The sequence below is a fragment of the Lissotriton helveticus genome, chromosome 1_2 (assembly GCF_964261635.1).
Source record: "Lissotriton helveticus chromosome 1_2, aLisHel1.1, whole genome shotgun sequence".
In the NCBI taxonomy this organism is placed as follows: Eukaryota; Metazoa; Chordata; class Amphibia; order Caudata; family Salamandridae; genus Lissotriton; species Lissotriton helveticus.
Genome location: NC_136058.1, coordinates 72,230,002 through 72,252,294, shown reverse-complemented (window position 1 = coordinate 72,252,294; position 22,293 = coordinate 72,230,002). Strand labels below are relative to the sequence as shown.

General features: G+C 41.9%; 1 protein-coding gene across 4 annotated transcripts in view; it reads right to left on the bottom strand.

The window, feature by feature from the left end:
- Positions 1-3,333: 3,333 nt before the first annotated feature.
- The window catches only part of DEPDC1 (DEP domain containing 1), a 362,287-nt gene continuing 343,327 nt past the window's right edge, over positions 3,334-22,293 (bottom strand). For 3 of the 4 annotated variants that reach the window (XM_078668810.1, XM_078668812.1, XM_078668814.1), the window contains one exon: positions 6,796-7,076. In XM_078668810.1, coding sequence (XP_078524936.1) covers positions 6,936-7,076 — 141 coding nt within the window. In that variant the 3' untranslated portion in view covers positions 6,796-6,935. Of the gene's footprint in view, positions 7,077-22,293 lie in introns of all 4 variants that reach the window. The other variant, XM_078668806.1, reaches the window with a different exon arrangement.

Genomic DNA, 22,293 nt, shown 5'->3' with positions numbered 1-22,293 from the left:
AAGACAATGTCTATGGACTGGAATCTAGAGAATGCTAAAGTGATCAGGTATTTACTGACCTCTGCTGATTTTTTTCTATCAAGAAAGTTAAATAGGGGCAGTTGTCAGATTTATTTAAAAAAAGTGTCCCTTAACAGAAAGCAGTGCTGTTATTTTACTGACCTCTACTGATCGTTTAAATAGAGGCAGTTGAACAGAAAAAAAAGTCCCTCCGCGGAAGCAGACAAGTCCAGGGGTTGATCTCCTGAGCCAACAAAGTACATATTAGTATTCACTAAAGTATATACAATAGGTCTTGAATGTTCGACCTAAAAAGGGAGGTTTAGGCCTTGCAAAAGGTTTATTTTGACTAGTTGAATTGGCAGTTTACAACTGAACCGAGGCTGCAATGGCAGGCCTGAGACATGTTTTAAAATACTTTTTAGTGGGTGGTACAACAAGTGCTCCTGCCCACAAGTAGCATTTCATTTACAGGCCCTTGGTACACGTGGTACAATTTATGAGGAACTTGTAAGTAAATTAAATGTACCAATCAGGTGTACGCCAATTGTACCATGTTTCAGGGGAAAGAACGCAAGCAGTTTAGCACTGGTTAGTAGTGGTAAAGTGCACAATCCTAAAAGCCAACAAAAACGGGTTCAGAAAATAGGGGGTGAAAAAAGTTGGGGAGGTGACCCTGTAGAGCAGGTCAAGTCTAACACTGGATGGGCAAACCACCTCACCTTCCTTCTGTTACCAAATGGGCTACAATACAGATGAAGCACACATTGCACTCAAAGGATCCCTGACAGAATGGAAAAAAAACTGGGAGAGCAATGTTGATGATTGGAACATAAATAAAACCAAAGGTTACAAAGGAGATGGAGCAGAAGGAGGTCAAAATAACAGCACAAACAAGGAAATAAGATGAGGCACAATCGAAAAGTACTGAATCTCCATCGGACTCTCACATTGATAAAGTTGATTACATTTAACAAGCAATTCTGGACACAAGGGAGGCGCTGGAGATAAAAATAGCACCCTTGGCACTAGATTTTAACTTGCTCCACTTGGATCTTATGAAGTTATTGGAACAAGCGGCCCAGAGTCTACCCTTGCTTTCATTCTGTCATCGTTTTCGGCTATGTAGAAGCAGAAACAGAATTCATGTAAAGTGTCAAGAAACAGCAAGACAGGGATAAGTATGTGGAGGGACCCTCCAGGTGCAATACTTTAGTGGGAATGCCAGAAGAAACTGAGGGCCCCAGCACTGAATTTTCTGTTGAGGACGGGCTCTCTAAAATAGGGATTCAATCAAAACACTTCTGCAGTGAGAGCACATCACATTCCAAAGCATCTGCCAGCCCCCAGGGCACCACCTATACCAATAGGTGCCCACTTCTAAAAACTTTCAAGACCATATCTGGCAAATAGCCAAAAGGCACAGTATGGTTTATATATTCCAAGATATGACCTCAGCCATGCAATAAACGCGAAGCAGCTTCCTAGAGGTGATGAAACAGCAGCGAGGAGGACTGAAATAACCACTGAAATACCTGACAATGCTTAAAGTCATAACAGAAAAAATAACACATTTCTTCCTGGTGCCAAGAGAAGTAGAGAATTGGTTTAAAAAACATGGGGTTACCATAACAATATGGGACATATGGACAAAACAACAAGGAGAAGGAACAATGGTGCCAGAGTCTGGGGGACTGAAATGTACGAGCAGTGAATTAAAGGGATCAATTGGTGGAAGGCGTAGTGTGTGCTGAAACCAACATGAAACAATTTAAAGTAGTGAAACTGTAATAAAAGCCAACCCGGACATCAATATGAGGCATGTAGAATTGGAGGCAACCCTTACAGTGGCTGATATTATAGAAGACTGGTATGGCTTACTGGAACATTGGGATGCTGGGCCATTAGAACCTAGCGCTATTAGAGATAACAATGATGAAAGTACATAGCTGAACTAAAGCAACATTTTGTGGTGGGCAGGATGACTGGTGGAGCCACATAGTGTCTCAGAGACAAAACAAACTGTAGAACAACGTTTGGTAATCATTTTACTAATTACAGTTTGTCAGGGCAACGTTACAGTTTGACTAGGGGATGGGGAGTTAGGCAACAGTTTACAGCTCATCTGTGATCAAAAAAAGATAATCATTCTAGGTGACAGACAAAGCAAACTCATTTCCAGGGTTCATAAAAAAAGCAAGCTATTGTTGGCAGAGATAGCTTAAAAGATGGACTATAGGCATGGCATATTCAAATGCACTATTGTAGTGTCACCCAAGATTTTGTGAAATGCAAATACACAAGATAAACATCCATGGATAGAAGCAGACTTTATCACTGTGGGCACATATATGAAAGTGGGATCACTAACATGTTTAAGTTGTTAGGATTATATGGCATAGGGGCAGTCAGTTTACAGACTATAGATCACAGACAAGTGCTGCGAGGTTGACATGGGGAAGAGGAAAACAATAAGCCAACCGAAATACCAACTTTGCAGCTTCTAGTAATTTAAGGGCAAAGTAGGCATGCAAAAATAAATCTGTATAATGAAATATCCTAATATTTGCAGTCTAATTCGTAAGAAAATATAGGGAGAAAACTCCAATACAGAATGTGAAAAACATTTTGGCATACACAAAAATGGCATTTGGGAACCTGCATTTTACGTTTTGGGCACTTTAACTACCTTCACCAGGCTTATTTTGTTTCCCTAAACTGAAAGACAACTGCCCCAGATGTAAGGCACCACTGGCGGATTTCTACCACATGGTGTGTTTGCTCTGCAGTAATAGTACAATACAGGCAAACATCACAAATCACTGAGATAGTCATGGACACCACCCCCACAGCATGTATCATAAAACATATGCATTGCCCTAAAAAAAGCAAAAGCCGCAAATACATTTATTGATCTAGTACTCATATTGACCAAGATGATAAAAGTGATGAGCAGGCTGGCAAAAGATAAGACTCCCATTAAAAGTTGGCCCATAGTCTTGGGAAGATTGGATAATGCGGAGAATGAAGCTTTCGTATGCATAGCAACATTAACAGCTAATATAGAGGAATGACCTCCTTGAGCAGCATGGAATACAGGGCCACACCTTGATGACAAATTTATAGATGAAATCTACTTATATGGAATGTTAGAAGCATCTTATGAGTTAAAGAGGGAGACATAATGGTGTTGCAGGGATACAAAAACTAGGGTACAACAGAGTATGATACGTTAACGCAGTTCAAAAAAACATTCTTGAGACATCTCGCACACAGTATACAAACATACTTGCATCTCACCAACACTACAAAAGTAAAACAGGAGAACAGATGAGGAATTTGTTAAAGTTTATTAATGTTCATGTTGCAGTACTTTGTACAACTGTTCCAAGAACGGGGGATATATAATTATATGTAAACCAATGATCATGTATGAAGGAAGAAAAAACAAAAACAAAGAACACTTAAAAATAAAACCACATGGATCTTTTATAATGTGCTGACTGTAAACACAAACGTGAACTTTGGAAATAACATCCTGCCAAATAAAAAAAGGTAAAATAGGGTCCCAGCAGAAACTGCTAAAATATATACAAATATTTTCTTTACACAATAATTGAGTAAATTACATGCATGTTTTAATAAAATAACAGATATACATTTACACTTATAAATAAAAGCTTTAAAAAGTTATATACAATGTGTGCAAAATGCAGCAGAAGAGCACTTAGGAGGTTACCAAGTAACTTGCAACATGGTTTTGCATTTCCACTTACAACCACAAAAGGAGTGTGTGTTTACAGTGGATCTGTGGTATTTGCGGAAAGAGGGGTAGGAGGGGTAAGATGGGGGTGAAGGGGATTGTAGGGGTTTGGCTTTTTAAGGAGTTATTATAGGAAACAAGACTGTACCACGCATACCCAATGATTTCCCACCAAAAAGCCTAGCATCTTGGAAGAATTGGAAAGGCACAGCTAAGACAGGGTACAACAAACACAAGACCCCTTAACCAAACTTCTCACATCAATTAATTTCTACCTTCAAAGTAGAAAAGTCAGGTAGTATACTTCATATGAAGAGGAGAAAATGTAAAATGTTACAAGGAAAAAGGTGTAGCATCGTCAGTGTACTGCCACATGGAGTAATGTACCCATAATGTGTGAATACTAGACACAACTGCAGCGACCTACCAAATCGACACATTATGAAGAAACGCAAAAGCATTTATTTTGTCTCGTAATACACACCTTCATGCAAGGATCTTATGCTTTGTAGAACTAAACAATGCAGAACACCACTAATGTGTAATAGGATAAATAAAAAAATAAAATGCTTTGGATCCAAGGTATGCCACCGGTGATTTTTATTCACATTATCACAGTCCTTGGGAAATTAATACTGTTAAATCCCTTCAAACACTGAGCTTAAGACACGGATGATAGTGATGTCTGTGTATTAGGAACAAACAAAATGGAACAATGATTTAATAGTATTTAAGGCTCTAGCAAATGGACACAAATAGCCTGTATTTCCAGGGAAATAATCTATTTATTTTGTAGATCATCTAAGATGCTGTAAACGCCAGGAACAACATCCCTTTCCTAGAAGTAAATTTCAAATCGATAATCATTGGTAACCTTTGCTAGAAATAACTAGGTTAAGGTTTAAAGCCAAAGCTCAGAAAAGGAATTCACCTGCTTGTGGACTAATGATAAAACATTGGAAGCCACGGTCCTGTAATACAACTGCAACCCATACAAATGTGGGCCAAATCTAGATTGTGAAGTTCTTTATACTGAAATAAGATGTTCCTTGCGCAGCTCATAAAATATACCAAAAACTGCAACACTATCTACCATTTAGGACCATATACAAGTAGTTGAAGAGGAGTAATCAAACAGGTTTTTAGAAAGGATCATAACCACTTAAGACCATAAATCTTCAGAACCTCACTCAAGAAGACTCATGGGGTCAACAAGCAGACACGATTATTTAGTACCGGGGTTTTATCCTGGGCTACAACTTTCAAAACAGCTACAAGACAAAAACCTCAGTGGTTTTAGATATTCCTATTGTTTATTGCCATGCAAAAACACGCTTAAGTGGGTAAAGATTGTTGTTTTTCATTATTATTTCGGTTTAATTGGTTTTAGAACTTTCAGTGAACATCAGTTAACATCTCAAATAGCACAAAATACACAAGCGGGAACAAGTCAGTAAATGCTTTTTGTAAAGACTTCTCCTTCAATTCAGATACTTTATTCCACCCAATGCAGCAAAACACTATTGGAAATGCAATCCAAAAGCTTCACAAAACAGCAAATGCACTTTATCTTAAATGAATTGTATGGGTCTAAGACATATGGTTAGTCCAAAGGTAACTGAGAGGGTGAGAATGACAAAGTTTCCTTAGCAAGAAAGAAGTAAAAATGTTGCTCAGTGAACAAAAGGCGACATGGAGACAAGTTATCACCCATACAAGGACTCATTTTGAACTGAAGTATATCACAGGATTCAACTTCAATTGCACATCCACAAGAACATTATGTGATTGCATTACTTCCTATGTTTTCTGGCACTGGAGTAACCAATTCACCAATAACGACTTACCGCCAGAGATTTCGCTCTCAGTTGTTAAGGGGCAGCCAGGTTTACCTTCTGGGCGAACTCAAACCAAATGTTTCATTTTGAAGAGAGATTCCCTAGCTTTCAAATATAACTGTTTAAAGAAAATCATAACTGTTGCTATGTTCGTACCATGGGTTATCAAGCAAAAGACCACTGTTTGATAGGGTGGGGTACAATAAATGTATATTAATGTGTCACAACGTTCTACCCAGGACCAGCGTGGAGTAAGGTCCAATAACATTTAAACAAATATTGCTCCTACTGGGTTGAGACTGAAAATGTATAAGCCATGAAGAGAGAAAAGAAATGAGTCCGGACTAAAGTCTTAATTGAAACCTGTAGGCGATATTATTCTAACTTGACAGGCATTCTACTTCTTAAATAAACATGAAAACTACCATATCCAAAAAAGATACTAGAAAGCATGTCCCTTAAAACAGGGAAAGATCCACCTCTTACAAATGTTTGGATAGAGATGGGTTACTATCACCAGTTTGATCCATACATTGTGTGTGGACTGAGGAGACTAGATAGGGATTGGATCAGTTAGGAGTCAACTCATCCAGTGCACAATCTGAAGCCACTCGTGGGTCGAATGTGTGCAAGCCTAGCAACAAGAAACATCTAGACCAAAAAATACAAAACAGAGACCAATACAAACCGAATCAGAACATATACAGACCACTGTCAAAGAAGAAAATAAACCAAACAGAATTCTAAGATCCTAAATAATAGCATAACGTAAGTTTGCTTCATTTATGCAGTTTCCTAGGGCAAGCACTAGCCACATCATGAAAAGGGTAGAGCCATCATACCTCTTAATGCCACGGCTTTCCAATAGTGAAAATTAATTAACAGAACCTGGTGAGAGAAAATAAGTGATGGAAGTCAAGTGGCAAATACGGAAGCTGGTATCATAATTCCCAATGAAATGCATGAATTCTTTGTACACAGTGCTTAAGCTGATGCAAACAAACCCTACACACAGCTAGATTTTCAAATGGAAAAGGATAGCCTACACAAGCTAATGAAACATTCCATTAGGAGTCAATTTTATGGCTTTGAGTTCCAAAAAAGTCAGTTGTATTTTTAAACTCAGTTTTCTCTTTGGTTACTTATTACTTCATCTCTCTAACTGAAAATTGACAATACAACCAATTTGTAAACATGTTAATATTGCCATAATAGAACCCATCCTAAGTACCCGAAGGCGCTTTTAAAACCAATGAATCGTCAAAACTCGCCTGTTTGTTCAGAAAGGATTATTGGACATTTCAGATATAAAAACAGATTCACAAAGAAGCTAGTCAGTATCTTAAACTGTGGAATTTTGGCTTTTTCAAAGTCAACATTGGTTGCTTGATTGTAGGTCTGTCGGCAAACAGCTTTGCTTCACTTTCTGTGGTTGGAAAGCGATGTTGATAAATATCTGGATATTCTTTCTGAAACTGTAAAAATTCAGAATTAGCTGCGATATGTCAAGATCGATGATAATGTTACAAGTATAAGGATACGGAAACATTCAGAGGAAAAACGTTAAATTTTTATATGCTTTGTTATCCAGGTACCGGAGCACTTTAATACACATTTACATGCATCCCATACCATAGAAAATAAGCATTGGCAAAGTCAAAATGCCTCTGCAATGCCGGATCTTTTGGCCTGGTCAATGTGAATGTCTTTTAGCCATATTGTCTATCAGCACATCTGCTATTCATTATGGCTAAAAGTTAAAGAAAGCCCAGAATCACAGGATGTTGAGCCGACGCACACTCTCTTCGCCCCCCAATATTGAGTGAATTGTCAAGCCCCTCACAACACAAAGAAGTGTTATGACGTGGCCTGCACTCGCTGCATCACAGCGCTTTTTTCACTGGCTTTCAGCCATACTGAACAGCAGCTGTGCGGCTAGACATCACTGCTAAAAAACATTCACATTGACACGGCTAATAGCTTGAGCTTTGCCAATATCTATTAACTGTGCTTGTTTGGTGTGGACGGGTTCTTGCTGAACAAATGTGGTAGCGAGAAACAGTTGAAGAGCTTAGAATTGAAGTTGTGGTGTAACAGCCAGAGCTGCCGGCAAGGGTACTAGGGAACCAGGTTCGAATCTCGGGGTTTGCTGAACAAATTCTTGATTTTGGGCACAATATGAACGCTTACCCCTGCCTACGACAATGAATGTGTCCTTGTGTATTTTAAGTGGTGAGCACTTAAAGCGCTCCAATATAATCTGCTTGTAATAACACGGACAGATGGAGGACGGAACAAGCGCTCCAATACCATTGGATATAAAAAAATGTTTTTTTAAATAGCGTTGCTTAAAAACTGGGAGGATATGAAACAGTAGGAGTTTAAGTGACTTAAAAATGAATGAAAAGATAAAAGATACTTAGCTAGATGAGATATCTAGAAAGATAAAAGATGGATAACCGATTGATAAAAGATAGATTGATAAAAGATAGACATACAGAAATACAGATGATAGATATACAGACATACAGATGGATAGATAAAAGTTAGATAAATGTTAGATAAGGAGTTTAATGCAGCACTATATGTATATAAATCGGTGATTGTCGAATTAAATGTAAAATATGCTTCCACAAGAGCTCCCTCCAAAATAAAGCCAAAGTACATATGTCTAGGATTACCTGACGTAAAACTGATGTTTGCAGCAACAGGGCTCCTGCTTACTTGAACATCTGACAATGCACTTATTTTATATATGGAATGAATACCACAATCAACCAAGAGGCCCCCATTAACACATATAGGCGTTGTAGTGGAATCAACATGTACACAAAGATAAAACATGATCCTGGTGGTTTCTCTGTCAAGCTCCGTCCTTCTGTAGGTGCTGCTGCTGCGCCTTCGAAACTGCACGCCCAAAGGGTGCAAAGGATCTGGCAGCCAGGTCAGGCAAAGACTAAGGAAAGTGCCATCAGGGTTTAGAAATTTGTATTTCAATGTCGTACATGGGATTTTACAGAAAACAATGCTATTGCCTTGTATGTCTTTCCATTTTCACATATCAAGAAAATTACCCGAGCCTGAAATTTTGTTGATCGATAATATAGAAATCTAAGCAAAAAGGCAAAAAATCGCCAGATTGTTAGTCAACTATAAAGATAGCAATTGCCTGTTTAGAACATATTCAAACTAATGTGTCATGTGTGTGTTTTTTGGAGATTCAAGAACAAAGTTTCCCTAAGGGGGAAAAAAGTGCAGCGTGATTAACAGCAGAAAGGAAAGGCACGCAATGAAACCTGTGAAAACTAGGTATCTAATGATAACTGTACAACTGCTGGAGAGAGGATGTGGCGTTCTGACTTTGAAGCTGGGGAACGAGGTTTGAATCTTGGGGTCCGCTAAATATCCTGTGATTTTGGGAAAATCACTTAATCTACCTGGGGCTACCAAGAAACGAATGCATCTGTGTAATATGCTCATGTAAAGTGCTCCAATCCCTTCGGGTTGAGTTAGCGCTATAAAACAGCAAAAAAATAAAAAAATAAATAGTGGGATACAGAGAAGATACAACAGACAGTGGAAAAAAAGGTAAGTGAGAAAACAACAGAGGGATTGTGAGCGTCACAGAGAAAGAAATAATGAGGTAGCACGAGCAGGAAACAAAGAATGATGCAAGTAAAAACAGTAGAGCTTGTGAAAAGTGCTTTTAAAGTAATTCTTAAACAACGCTTTAAAATAGCCCCTGTGTATGTTTAGCAGTAAATGGTTGCTGCTGTTGGGAGGACTAAAGACGGGAAGAGGCCATGGGCAAATAGGAAGAACGAATAATTGTGAGATGAGGGAGTCAGCAAATAGCAGGCACATGGGCAGACTGAAGCCCCCAAAGTACATACAACAGGTCTCTTTTCGAGATAGTGCATGTGCGCAGTCTAGAGCCAAGACCTAAAAGTGGAAGAGAGGTAGAACTGCATGCCCTATTGTACGACCTACCTTCAGTTGTGATTAGCGGTTGAGACTTCACTTCCAGCCGACAGAATTAAGTGACGCACTAAAAGAAACGAGTTCCAAAAACAAACTGGGGCTCTGGGTCTGAGGTTCTCAAAGGGGGGGGTAGATTTCGATCTTTTGACCAAATTAAAAAGAACATCTGCATTTAGTTTCTAGCAATAGTTCTCTGAATTCTCTTCTGACATGTGATGTGTCACCATCTTTACAAAACGCTACATAATGGTAGTGACAATAGAGAACTGATGGAGAATATTCAGCATCCTCTTCGGCGCTACATTGCACAAAAAAATGGAGCAAATATTATAAGTGTACATTAGCGAGTACAGTACAGGTAAAGCATGAAATAAAAAAATAAAAAACAATGGCAGAAAAGCTTCACCAGGATGAAAAGCAACACGTTTCACACTTGCAAGAGTTAACCACCCTGTTCCAGCAAAAAAAAAAAAAAAATCCCCATCCGCAGGAATTTTAAAGATTACCCAGAGTGTGAGGGAATAATAATAGGATCAATACAATTGGAAGAACAGTAAGCATTAGGAGGGTAGCAGACCTCACTACACAGTTAAATATAGCTATTTCTTATGTCTTACCCTCTCCATTTGTACTTTGTAGGAACATAAAGCACTAAGTTGCTTACTCACCTCTAGTGCAATGGAGAAGTGATTGATGCTCACTTTCTGACTAATTCATTAGGAATTATTTGCCTCCATCGAAGTCTAAGGGATCAATGTGAATTATGCACTCAAGAGACCCATCTTTGACGGGGTGGTCAAGAGAGAGGAGGCACTGAACGGAGTATTAGGGCAAAAAAAGGACCTTGGCTTAAAAGTCCAAAAAAGCCTTTGGTGACTGAAGGAAGAGAGGGGTCTGAACTTGTGAATAGAAGACAGTGGATTTTGGGTGGGTGCACCTATTTTGGACTTCCAATACACTGTATAAGAATGGTGTCCTCAAAACCAAGTCAAGAACCTTCTCCTGGGTCACATGTTTAAATATAAAAGCTTGGTGCTGCATACTACAGTGTCTCGCAAGTCCATGGACAACAGTAGCTTTTGGTCAGTTACTTCTTTCCTCTGGCAGAGTGTAAATTTACGGTCCATGAGATATAGAGGGAAGGAGGCACAGCCATAAAAAAAGAGCTAATGGTATTAATCTTAGGTTACCATGATTACTAGGTTGTTAGCTTGTTTGGCATGAGATGTCTGGAAAAGTAGATTTGTTTTCCCTTTTCTAAATTAAAACATTTGTATTCTTTGAATTCATCTTGGAGGACAAGATTGTTCCATTCACAGAGGAGGACACTACAACAAATTAGTTGGTTAGAGAGATTACAAGGTAATTAAAAGAAATTAGTGAGCCGCACAGATAGAGCAACTTATCAGTGCCTTGTCCCCTGATGAGATTTACTCCGGTCATCTACTGAAATCCAACCTACGATGGATCATTCCTTGAAGACCTGCTTTGGTATCCATTAACGTCCTTCCAGCTGTCCTCATGTCCCCCTTGTCCTGAAGCAGACCCACCGTGACGACATTTACTTCACGCACTCATCTCTGTCTAAACGTTGACGTGCTTGCCTAAATCCATACCCCGTTCTCTCCCCTCCACGTGAAAGGCTAATCAAGTCCCAGTTGGACTGGAGATTCATATAATTAGGGACGGATGTTTTCTGAATGAGCATTTTAGAAACAATGTGTACAGCACTGCATATATTTCACTCACGTCCTGCACTTTTTTGCACTTCATCACTTAATCACCCTTGCGCCATTTTTGCAAAAAAAAAATTGCTGATTGCTTATGACTGTCGTACTATGTTATTTCTACATCACAAAAAAGGTAAAAAACAATTATTACGTTTTCAATACAGTATCCTTTTGATTTATTCATAATTGGTGTGTTCTTCTCTTCTTTACTGATTTCTTTATTGATAAAGTTCTTGAGTAATTGAATTTCTTTCTCTAAATGTTTATTATTAAGTGCTAAAGCAATTCTGTACCCGACAGAACCAACATTACATTACTGTTTTTGGTAGCGTACCTCGAGCAGCCTGTAAATGCACCCACTTACTTTCAGCAGTAGCCATAAGTGTGTCTGAATCCATATGTGTCTTCGTGTATTGAGGACCCGCAGATGAGGATTAATAGTTCTATTCTTTGTGTGGCCAACAGTGCTGGGGATTGCTGGAGAATGGGAGGCAACATGAACATGTTTTAATTTCTTAAGAGTAGGAGACAAAGTCTCAGATAAGACTTGTTCTCCCCCATCTGGACTCCTTATGTGACTTTGACCAGCAGTTAACAGATGGATTTATCAAATAGGGATGGCCTAGTAGGCTGTAAATCTTGTCCTCTAGGGGCGTCAACTTAGACTTTATGCTATATTTACTCCTCCTTTTACGGATTGTCACACATCAACATATTTCTCAACCTGTGGTTCTAAATTAGGTACTTTTCTGTACCCGTATTTTCCTGACCCTCCAGCTCTTCCAGAATTACTGGGGGTGTATTCTTCTCAGGATGTCCAATTGGTTCTCTGTGTCCCCCAGACTTTTGTTCCCTAAAGAGTAATATGTCTGCAGAAAAAGCCCTCTAGAACATGATTTTCATTTTCATAAAGCTAGCTATCTCAAAGGTAGGGGTCCTCTTTTTTCTCAGCCTTGAAAACCCCAGAAGACTTTTGCTGATCCTCGGCTTTTAAGGCATTTCGTTTTCTTTGAAGTCAAGGACTTCTCTTAGCCCTTTCAAAATATGTTGCCCATAGCAATCGATGCATACTGGCAAATCCTTTCCGGAGGCCTTTTCCTTGGACCTGGAAGTATAGAATGTATTGATTTTCTCTTTGACTAACATTCTTTCAAGTTGAGATTCTTTACGAAACCTTTCGTGTTTGGTCCTCGCTTCAATGTCAGAATCTATGTTGCCTGAGAGCTTCATCAAAGGGAAACGTTTTCAAATGAGTTCTGTCTGTTAAGACAGGTCTGCTTTTGTCCACTGTGCCCAAAGTCTTTCGTCTCTATGGATTTGCTCTTATTTATGGTCTCTCAGGAGCACTACATAGCACTGGGTGTTCATTACTTTAACTCTTCTCCCATGGAAGCTCCCAACACACCTTCAAGCTCCTCATCAGCAGTCACAAGCTACTGACTCCAGCAAGTAAGTGCCTTTTTTAAAACCGGTTCGGGCGCAGTGCAGGGGTGGGGGATTTGCAATCAGGGTAGCAATCTTTACATTTCACACCCTGTTCTGGAGAAAAGGGAGAAAAGTTAGCCGCAAAAGGTCAAAGACAGTGTATTGCAAAGACACAGGTTAGATTACCAATTGGGGCAAAACTGCAGCTTGGCAGTTCAGAGGACATTGCTGCACAGGCAGTCACACCAGTTTTAGCAAGTAGCTATTAAACAGCAGATCTCTGGGCTGAACATGAACAGCAGCCAGCAAATCAGATAAAGGTGAAGCCAGTCTCAGAAGCACATGCCTCAGGGGATTCTTCTGGAAACAGGACCAGAATAGTGATAACAGCAACACAGGGAATCACAATCTGAAGCTAAAAACAATATGAGACAAAGAGTTCATTATTCTCGGACAAGCATGTTGAGCATGCAGGATTGAGCCTGGGAACTGCAATCTTGCTACAGGATTGCTGGAATATATCTTGGTTTTCAAAGTCACTCCTGTTTCTTGGGATGGACTGATGCACTCGGCAGAGGAAGCACAAGCCACTTTCTTTGATGGTGCTTCCTAAACTTTCTAGACCCATGACCCAATTTTTATGACTACAAACTTTCACAACCCACCTACCTTTAACGGACAGGATTTTTTAATGTAACAAAAACATGTGGTAGTGCATGGCCGCTCAAGGACAGCGCATTTTCAAGTGAAATGGCCATTAAATTAGCGATATCCTTACCGACATCTACTTATTTCTAGACAATAAATTGTGACCCGAGGCACTATTCTGAACTAAACCAGCATGACAATCACGTAATGTCGTTTGTTGTCTGTACACCGGTTCTCATCCGGTAAGTCATCATGTTTTTTCATTCCCAGTGCTGCCCTTCACCGTTACGTCACCAGCACTATGTCCCCTCGCGGTTATAAGCACAGCCTACAGCTTCTCTACCCACTTGCTACTTGGCCTTCCTCGGTCCTTTATATTTTCTTTTTTCAATTCCGCTCGCCAAAATCGCTTCTTGGGTCTCTCGTGCTCTGTTCTTATTCCTCAACATGGCCATTTATCCACTCGTCGTTTTCCCATTTCTCGTTAAAAAGTATTCACTACACAGCCAATGTCAATAGAAAACGTATGTTTTTCCTTTCTCTCTCTCTAACCCTTTTTATTTCCATGGTTTGCGTAATATAGCATCATTTATTGAATATGTACTGGCATTATTAAATGTCTTGAGCCAAATGTACACAGTGTCCTGAAGATGATCCCAATATTTTTTCCCAGGGATCGAAACGCCGTCGACAGTCCGTACACCATATGCATGTAATCTATTTTAAAGTCTTTTGTGCAATTGTGTTCTTACGTTACCAGAGTCTGCTATAATTTATGCTACGCAGACACGTCTTTTTTGCCTGAACCTTTCCCTAATTGTTTCCTGTACTTTTATATTAGTAGGACGCTGGTTGTGTCCCACTTGAATTTTTGTGTGTGTATTTTATGTCATATACTTATTTGATATTAAACCCTATCCGGCTGGACAAAGATTATAGCACCTATTCAGTCTATATTTATTACCCAACGTATTCCATATTGTCTAGAGACCCCTGTCTTTAGAAAATATTAAATTTGCACAGATTTTTCTGATAAAACTCTATACCACACAAATGAGGTGTGAAGTATGGTTTCTGTGAATATTTACCATTTGTACATAATCAACTGAAGTGTATTGATTTGTTTTGTATTCAAATCTTTGTTCCCAGCACACAGAATTACAAACAAAAAGTGGGCTTCATTTTTGCTTTCCTAACTGCTGAATATATCCATCTAATCTATCTCTCTCTCTATCCATCTCTCTCTCTCTATTATATATATATATATACAAAAAAGAAGGAGAGAACTCTGGGTAGTTCCCAAGTTTAGGTGGAAGACAGCTCCTGTATAGAGCACCCTCAACACCAGCGACACTCTAAATTTGCTCACCTCAACATTTGTGGTGAGTAAAAATTTAGAGTGTCGCTGGTGTTGAGGGTGCTCTATACAGGAGCTGTCTTCCACCTAAACTTTGGAACTACCCAGAGTTCACTCCTTTTTTGCATAATTTATGCGTTACTTTATGCCTGCAAGGGTATTGTTTTGACTTATACTGGGTGCTCCCTTGTGTCTGGACAAAGCTAAACCTCTCTGAAGAGCTGTAATGTCAGCGAAACACGTGTCAGGGGTTGCCTTTATTCATTTCAGGTTGGCTTGGATGGTATTTTACTAATCCAAAGCTGTAATATTGTGCCTGGAGTGATAAATGGTTTTGTCATTTTACAGCTCGGCGTGGATAGCACTGTGCTAATCCTATGCTTAAAGACTTTGCTGTACAAATGGCAAGGGACTTTGTCCATTTCTATCTCGCCGTGGATAGCACTGTGCTAATCCAATGCTTAAAAACTTTGATAGAAAAGCAGACATTTGAGGTGAGCAAATTTAGAGTGTCGCTGGCGTTGAGGGTGCTCTATACAGGAGCTGTCTTCCACATAAACTTGGGAACTACCCAGAGTTCCTGCAAGGGTATTGTTTTGTGATATATATATATATATATATATACACACACACACACACATACACCCACATACATACATACAGCTCATTTACAGTATTTGATATTTTGTTGTGTGTTGCAAAAATAAATAAATAAATAAATAAATTTAAATGGGCATCCTACAGCCCTTTTTTCCCCACTGCCTGTACTCCAGTAAAAGTGTCACATAATTCACGTCTCACTTTGGAGCCAGAGAAGGAAAAGTAAATATTAAGCAGCAATTTGACAGAAGACATAGCCTGACATTTGACCTCGGTCTTTGAAGAACCAGTAAACGAGACCAAATAAACCCAAGACCCACCAGAGGGGCGCAACTCACAGTTTGGGAAATGCTGATCTAAGACTGCAAAGGTGCTGCCATCTAAAAGGGCCATATCAGCGGCAGTGGTTCCTTGCAAGTCGACAAGGGGCACTGACAATCGATTTTGAGATGTGCCAGTTGACAGAATGGTTGTGGAAGAGGACCTTTCTCAAAGACTAGATTTTTAGTCTTTAAGGATTTGAGCAGCAAGTCTGACTGGCATTTCATAAGTCCTAGATTGTTGCACAACTTTTTTTCACGTTTTTCGCCCATTGTTTGCACCTTTTCTGAGGACGACCTTTTTTGTTGGTTGGAGGAGACTACAAATGCTTTTAAAGCAAATTCAATGAGGAAGCTCCATATTCTTAGTTTTTTGTGCCGTCTCTGTTAGTGCTTGGTGGGTAATTTTTCACTGAATCTTCACCAGAAAACAGAGGACCCACTCTAGAAGTGGCAATTCTAACTTTTTCCAGAAGGGAAAGATTAAACATTATTTTCCTGCGCTTTAAGATCCGACATTTCTCCTGTCGGGTGCTATCCCAAAATGGGCTGGGTTAATTCATAAACATTTTGGTGTTGAGATGCACACCTTCCTTTCTATAAAGTGGCGCCGGAATAGCGCAAACTTGCTGTGCGATCGGTGGGGGCGAAATGACGCCCCTATCCAAGTTGTTCATTGCTGTGACATTTGGGCATGTCACTGACCGGTCAGCACGCATTCTAGAAGGAGTACTGGATAAGCTTGGATAACTCGGGATTAGCAGGTGTGCATCCCAACACCAAAATGTTTATGAATGAACCCAGCCCATTTTGGGATAGCACCCGACAGGAGAAATGGTAGAAGAAAAGAGAAGTTAAAAACCTTGCTACGGTTCACACGTACGGACTAACATCATGATTCGGCAAACAAGTTGGCGTTGAAGTTGATTGACAAAGGGTTTTTGAAACATTTTCATTATTTAGTTGAGAATGATAATGTGTTAAATGGGTTTGCTTTGAATTATTTCTTATATTTTCTAACTTTGAACAAAGGACATTGTGAAAACTGAAAAAAGATATTTGTTTCCAGGATGAGGTTTGAAGAAACCACTGCATTATGGGAAATGCAGTGCATGTAATTTAGAAACAACGTTAGTGGGGACGGTTTGATGTATGGGCCAATCAGAACAACAGTAAGAATAGAAGGAACAGAGTGGGTGGAAGTTGGTTTAAAAATCGGAGGAAAGGGCAGCAGTTAAGATGGTTTTGGCTATGAAGATAAGGATGGAGGGATTTTAACGGTGCACAGTTAACCTTTATTGTTGTTGAACTTTAGAAAGATCAGTTGAGAGGGTAATATCAGTATAGCGAAAGGGGTGGATAAGTAGGGAAGGAGGAGCGGTTTAATAGCGGCAATGTGTATGGATGAGTACGGTATGAGTTAATAGAAAGTGGCAAGGCACATCACAAGCTGTTTTTAAAGGGGTTTATACCATGGAAACAAGAGGGGTTTTACAATGCAGAAAAGAAATGGATATATAATATGGTTTGAATAATTATAACATTTTTATGATTTAAAGTATTATGCTGTATGGTAATGGTTAAATGTTTTTTCAATTGTAGCTACCCCTGAAGAAAGGCTTCTACAGCCTGAAATGCATTGGGTATTTTAATAAACGCGGCCTGTAACGAATCTTGCATCAGTTCGTGTTCTGGTAGAAGGCACGGATCGGCACAACTTGAAACATGGGAACTTTGAAAATAGCAATCTGTACGTGGATTTATACAAGAGTTTTTAAGTGACACAAAGAAAAGGTTAAATAGAAGGAATAAATGGGACAAACTGACAAATTAATGGAAAGGAAGGTGAAATAAAGTGGCGCTGGAATAGCGCAAACTTGCTGTGCCATCGGTGGGGTCGAAATGACGCCCCTATCCAAGTTTCTGTACACAATGTCACAAATTTTCCCCATGGCAGGTGCATACCATCTTGGTGGAGAGATCCTGGCGGCCCAGGTAATGTTACAGACTTTGGGAGGAAGGCTGAAGGCTGTCAACTGTTGCTGCTCAATCTCCAGGCAAGACAGCAAAGAGTTGACATGTTTGGGTGGAGGACCCTCCACTGCTGCTGCAACAGAAGATCCTCCCGAAGGGGCAGGCCGAACAGAGGATCGATGGCCACACACAGCTCAGGATACAAAACTCCATACCCAGTCCACAGCCACAAGGATGACTTGGGCCCAGTTGTTCTCGACTTTGAGAACTCTGGGCAGGAGTGGTATGGGAAGAAAGGCGTATAGGAGGCCTGAGTTCCACTCGAGGAGAAAAGAGTCTCCGAGTGAGAGCAGTCTTGGAAAATCCAGTGCGCGGAACTGCTGATATTGTGTGCTCTCTGCAGTGGCAAACAGAAATAAACAAGGCTCTTGCCACTGCTGAAAGCACCACCTCTAGATGGAGACACCATTTGTGATCTACTAGGCGTCTTCGGCTGAATTTGTCTGCCAGATGTTGAACCACCATGGAAATACCCAGACGTTCAAGCCATGTTCAGAGATGTCGGGCATCTGGACAAAGGGTTCACAACCCCACCCCCACACTGTTTCTTACAGGGCCACATGGCGGTGGTGTTGTCCGTAAACACCAGTACTAGCTTTCCCCTGATGGAAGGTAGAAAGGCTTTCAATGCCAATCAGATTGCTTGGAGCTCCAACAGGGTGATGTGGAGTCCAGATTCCTACTGAGACCAGAGTCCTCCGATCTCCACCTTTCCCAGATGGCTGACCCATCCCAGGAGCGACACACCTGTCACTACTGTCAGATCTGGCTGAGGAAGGAAGAGGGTTTTGTCGCTGACCCAATCGCAGTTCGTAAGCCACCACTGCAGATCCTTTTAAGTTCCCTCGGAGATCTGGACCATGACCAAGAGAGATTCCTGATGTTACACCCACTGGAACTTCAGGTCCCAGTGCAGAGCCTGCATATGGCAGCGTGCACATGCCACCACCAGGATGCAGGAGGACATGAGTACCAGCAACATCAGTCAGTCTCACCAAAATCCAGGATGGAGGCTGAAACACCGGTATCATACCCTGAATATTGTGGACTCGCCATTAGGGAGGATAAACCTGAAACTGTACTGTGTCCAGAATGGCTCTGATGAAAGAGACATCTGACAAGGAATCTGGTTCGACTTTGGCATGGTGATAATGAACCCCAGCAAGTGCAAGAGGTCCGCTGTAGTCTGGAGGTGGGAGATGACAACCTAGGATGAGCTTGCCTTTAACAGCCAACCATCGAGACATAGGAAGACTGGCACCCCTGATCTCCGCAGTTGAGCTGCAACCATTGCCATCACTTTGGTGAACAGCCTAAGAGCACTGGAGAGTCCAAAGGATAGCACAGTGAACAGAAAATGCTTGTGGTCCAGGCGGGATGGGGATATGGAAGTCCAAAGCTATCATCCAGTCTCCTGGGTCGAGGGCAAACAGGACCAGAGTTAGCGTGAGCATTTTGAACTTCTTCTTGAGGGAGTCTTTTAGAGGGCGCAGGTCTAGGATAGGACAATGGCTTCAGTCTTTTTCTGGCAGCAGAAAGTAATCGAGAAGAACAACCATGACCTACTTATGTCGTCAAAGTAAAAGACACAATTGATGGACAGAACGCAGAACAAATCAAAACATTCACCCCCAGTCAAGAGATCTGGGTTAAATCCATCCCTCTTTTGCTCACCATGCCACCCTAGTTTAAACCTGGCCATATGCAAATCAGTCTTGATCCTGTGCCTCATGGGAACAGGCCAGACCGAACTGCCAAGTAACAGGGTCAAGACTGATTTGCATATGGCTGGGTCCGAACTGGGGAGGCGTGGTTTGTAAAAGAATGATGGATTTAATCCGGTTCCTTGTGACTGGGGGTGATTGTTTGCATTGTCCAGCATTCTGTCCATCAATTGTTTCTTTTGAATGTGTCAAAGGGTATGCCCAGACATGGATCCCGTGTTCACTACACCACTGGATCCAAGCTAGCCTGGCTGATGAAGTGTAATGCCCTGAAACCGGTCCCAGGATGCTTGTTTCCGTTCCAGGGAGGACCTAGCTTGGCAGTTTGGGCTGGACTGTTCCCACAAGGAACAGGGTCAAGACTGATTTGCATATGGCTGGGCTCAAACGGGGGGGGGGGGGGGGGGGGCGTGAGCAAAAGAATGATGGATTTGACCCCCCAGAAACTTGTGACTGGGGGTGAATTTTTGCATTATCCAGCATTCCATCCATCGAACAAGTTACTTACCTTCGGTAACAATATATCTGTAAGAAACATTAGTTAGTTAGATTCCTTACCTTAGAATATCCCCAGGCGTCAGACTGGATCCGGAAAGTTTTCGTCAGCAGTACCCCTGCGTGTCAGTAGGCATCTGCGGCTCAACATCCTTCGTCGTGATCGCCGGAATGCCGAAGTACTTAGTCGCTGCCCTCGCGTGCCGACGTCAGTTCTGTACATAGCTTTCCGCGCCAGGAATGCAGAGCCATGCAAGAAATCGACACTCGTGCCATGAAACTAGGGCCCTCAAAGGGAGATACCTTAACCCCAGATATCGGTTCGCAGAACGGGGAGGATGGGTGGGGCGGTAAGGAATTTAACTAATTAATGTTTCTTATAGATATATTGTTACCGAAGGTAAGTAACTTGTTCATCTGAAAGAAACACGTTAGTTAGATTCCTTACCTTAGAATAGATACCCCAGCTATACCAACCCCGGTGGTGGGTCTGCGAACCAAGATCACACCAGGAAATCATGGAGAACGGAACGGCCAAAAAAGCCATCTCTCCGGACCGTCCAGGAAGTAGCAAAAAACACAGTTGATGGACAGAATGTAGAACAATGTCATACATTCACCCCAGTACAAGGATTTGGGCCTGAATCCATCGTTTTTTTGCACTCCACACCACCCTGGGTTAGACACTGGCTATATGCACATCAGCTCTGACCCTGTGCCTCATGGATACAGTCCAGTCCGAACTACCAAGCCATGTCTTTCCCAGACCGGAATCAAGCATCCAAGGACCGGTTTCTGGCTATCAGCCTTCATCAGCCTGGATAGCTTGACTCCAGTGGTGTGGAGAGCCTGGGACTCACGTCTGAGCATACCCATATGTCCAGGAAGTAGAGCTTGGCAAACGTGTGCAGCGAAGCCCACGTAGCTGCCTGACAAATGTCCTGCAAGGTGACTCCCCGACCCAGGGCAGTAGTAGCTGCCGTGGCCCGAGTGGAATGGGCGCGCAGGCCCCCAGAGGCTCCTTTTTAGCCAAGGAGTAAGACCTTGATGCACAAAACGACCCACCGAGAGATGGTACGCTTGTGCACCGCCCGTCCCTTCTTAGCACCCACGTTGCCAACAAAGAGTTGGTCGTCCACTTGGAACTGCTGTGTGCGGTTGAGGTAAAAGGAAAGGGCACGTTTTGGGTCCAGACGGTGGAGCCTCTCCCTCTTTCGAGGGATGCGGAGGCGGAAAGAAGGTGGGCAAGGTAATGGACTGACCGATGTGAAACAACCTGGGGCAGAAAAGAAGTATGAGTCCTCAGAACAACCTTGTCCAGATGGACTGAGAGGAAAGGTGGTTTAGATGAAAGAGCCTGGAGCTCACTCACTCTTCTGGCAGAGGTGATGGCAACAAGGAAAGCAGTCTTGAGAGTCAGAACACGAAGAGGGCAATTATGAAGTGGCTCAAAGGGAGCGCACATCAGATAAGTAAAAACCAGGTTCAAGTCCCACTGAGGCATCACGAAAGGAACAGGAGGGAACATGTGCGTGATGCCTTGCAAGAACCTAATTACAACAGGGGACTTGAAAAGAGAAGGCTGATCAGGAAGCATCAAGAAGGCGGAAATGGCCGAAAAATAGCCTTTGATAGTGCCACGAGCAGAGCCCCGCTGGGCAAGAGAAAGAAGAAAGAGGAGAACCTCTGAAAGAGGAGCAGAGAGTGGATCCACAGCCTTTGCTGTGCACCATGCCACAAACTTGTTCCACCTGCAGGCGGATACCGTTTTCGTTGAGGGACGCCTGAGTGCCAGAATGACATCAGAGACTTCAGGAGGCAAATCAAATGGCCTCAACTGTTGCCGCTCATTCTCCACGCATGTAGGTGGAGACTGGACAGGTTCGGGTGGAGGACTGTCCCCTGTTTGCTGCAACAGACGGTCCTCCTGAAGAGGCAGACCAATTGGGGGATCGACTGACATACTGAGTAGCTTGGGATACCACTACCTTCGTGCCCAATTCGGAGCCACAAGGATCTTTTTCAGCACTCTGGGCAGAAGTGGTATAGGCGGAAAGGCGTACAACAGACCGCAGGTCCACTCCCGTCAAAAAGCGTTGCCAGGTGAATGCCGCCTTGGAAATTCCAACGTGCAGAACTGATGACATTGCGCGTTCTCTTCGGGGGCGAATAGATCTAACCAAGGCTCTCCCCACTGCTGAAAGAGACCTTGCACCACGTCAGAGTTCAGACGCCATTTGTGATCAATCATGCACCTGTGGCTGAGTTTGTCCGCCCTGGAGTTCAGGGAACCTGACAGGTGTTGAACCACCAGGGTGATGCCCATGTAATCCAGCCATATCCAGAGGCGCAGAGCCTCCTGACAAAGGGTCCACGAC